This window comes from Bison bison, unplaced genomic scaffold (assembly GCF_000754665.1).
Source record: "Bison bison bison isolate TAMUID 2011002044 unplaced genomic scaffold, Bison_UMD1.0 scf7180017864503, whole genome shotgun sequence".
In the NCBI taxonomy this organism is placed as follows: Eukaryota; Metazoa; Chordata; class Mammalia; order Artiodactyla; family Bovidae; genus Bison; species Bison bison.
The window spans coordinates 3,196,784-3,199,078 of NW_011495061.1; the positions used below are offsets into that span (position 1 = coordinate 3,196,784).

Sequence of the window (2,295 nt, forward strand, 5' to 3'; positions counted from 1 at the left end):
CTTAAAACGAAGGTGGAAAACCCCTAGCGGTATGTTAGCTCATTTGAAACGCACCCATCTACTCCCTCAGTATCTATCCATCATCCACTTGGCATTGGGCACCATCCTGAGAGGCTGGGGACATACTTGTTCAGAGCAGTAAGACCGTTAGCAGTGGCAGGATTATGTGGGAGTTGGGTGGGGGTACTGTGTGAGGTGGGCAAGTATTTTAAAATCAAGTCTTTTGGAATTTTAAATAGAAGCACTGGGAGGAAGGCAAGAGCCCACATTTTAGGTCCCCTGACTTGAAAACAGATGCGTTGGGCAGCCATGCCACGGAGCGGAGATAAACTCTCTCACAACTTGGTTGGCTTTAGTCAGCCTTGATCCGTCCAGAGAACCCCCAGTTTATGACTTCTTTACCATTGGGAACAGAAGGGACCAAAGCAGTTCTGTCTCAAGGCATCAGAGATGTTTCATGAAAGGGGACGTTTGTGCACGGACACAGCAGAGGTGTGGTCGGCTCAGCTGTGCATGTGTACAGCAGTTTCAGGTCGGGGGAGTGCGGGGTCTGCATGAGGCCAGGGGGTGGGGGTGTGTGGTGGGTGTGTTTGAGGGGGTTTGAGCAGCCGGTTGGTGGGAAGAGGCGTGTATGCAGCGAGGTGGAGGAGGCAGGCTGGGGTGCTGGGTTCTGGAGTGTGTAGTGGGTGTTTGGGGGAGGTCACAGGAGGTCATGGGGGCACAGCCGGCAGGCTGGTGGGACAACCTCCTCCGCCAGCTGTGGGAGCTGCTGGAGAGCTGGGCAAGGGCAGGAAGCGCTGTCTGGCTGGTGCTGTTCTGAATGCTGCCCTGCCCCACACTGAACACCAGCAGGTATTTTCCAAACGGGAACAAACGAGAGACCGCGTCCTGTGCCTCCATTTCAGCCTCTACATTTGGGGACGAGGATCTGTAGTAGATCCCACGCTGTGAACCACGTGGGTGGTATTGTGTCTTCCTGCATGGTTTCTCCCTGATGGCCTTCAGCCTACTTCTTTGTAGTGGCTCCTCTGCGATGTTCCCTGCTCCGGGGTCTGGCCTGGTCCTGCTGCCCCATGTTCCCTCCAGGCCCAGGCCTCTGCGCAGGCTGCTTCTCCAAGTGGCCATTGGTCCCCTCCTTCCGTCATCCTTCAGAGCCCTCTCAAAAGTCACCTCCTCCAAGAAGCCCTCCGTGTTCATCCCAGTCCCCATGGTAGCTCCCTGCTTTGAACTCTGTCACCTTTTACTACTCATGTTGGCATGGAACACGTTGCTTCTAGGCCGGAGCTCGGGCCTCCCATGGGTGCATGTTGCTGGGCCTGGCTTAAGAAGCCAGGCCCATCTGCAATGCACCTAAGGCCCTGGTGCTTGCTCAGCTGAGGTGAACTTCCTACAATCAGACTGCTTCACTTTCCTACTACATTAGGTCTGGGTTCAAAACTGTGCCCCCGCCCAAGCCTTCTCGTGGGATTCTCAGTGGAGCTGGGGAACCGTGGTGTTGAGGACCAGTGGGGGGATGTGGTGTGGTGCAGAGCCCGTGTGCCCAGCGGCTCAGACCCGCGCCGGGAGGTGCTTCTTGGTGGGAAAAAGAACAACTCGGACGTATCGTGGATACAGCCTCATTTTCTCTAAAAAGCAGTTATTTCATCTTTTTTGGGGTATTGCTACATTAAAACATCAGTTCAGTTCAGTTCAGTCACTCAGTCATGTCTGACTCTTTGCGACCCCATGAATCGCAGCACGCCAGGCCTCCTTGTCCATCACCAGCTCCCAGAGTTCACCCAGACTCACGTCCATTGAGTCAGTGATGCCATCCAGCCATCTCATCCTCTGTCATCCCCTTCTCCTCCTGCCCCCAATCCCTCCAAGCATCAGAGTCTTTTCCACTGAATCAACTCTTCGCATGAGGTGGCCAAAGTACTGGAGTTTCAGCTTTGGCATCATTCCTTCCAAAGAAATCCCAGGGCTGATCTCCTTAAGAATGGACTGGTTGGATCTCCTTGCAGGCCAAGGGACTCTCAAGAGTCTTCTCCAACACCACAGTTCAAAAGCATCAATTCTTCGGCGCTCAGCCTTCTTCACAGTCCAACTCTCACATCCATATATGACCACAGGAAAAACCATAGCCTTGACTAGACGGACCTTTGTTGGCAAAGTAACGTCTCTGCTTTTAGTTATCCACAAATTGTTTATATTTCTACATCTATAAACATGAAAGAACGAGGCCTATTTGATTTCCGTAAGTCATGCAGTTATAAGGCTTAAGATTTTACTGTGACCTACCAAAATGTTTTCCTT

The 2,295-nt window shown here is 52.7% G+C and overlaps 1 protein-coding gene across 1 annotated transcript in view; it reads left to right on the forward strand.

Moving 5' to 3' along the window:
- Positions 1 to 712: 712 nt before the first annotated feature.
- The window catches only part of PAXIP1 (PAX interacting (with transcription-activation domain) protein 1), a 50,966-nt gene continuing 49,383 nt past the window's right edge, over positions 713 to 2,295 (forward strand). The window contains exon 1 of the mRNA XM_010829359.1: positions 713 to 781. Coding sequence (XP_010827661.1) covers positions 713 to 781 — 69 coding nt within the window. The remainder of the gene's footprint in view (positions 782 to 2,295) is intronic.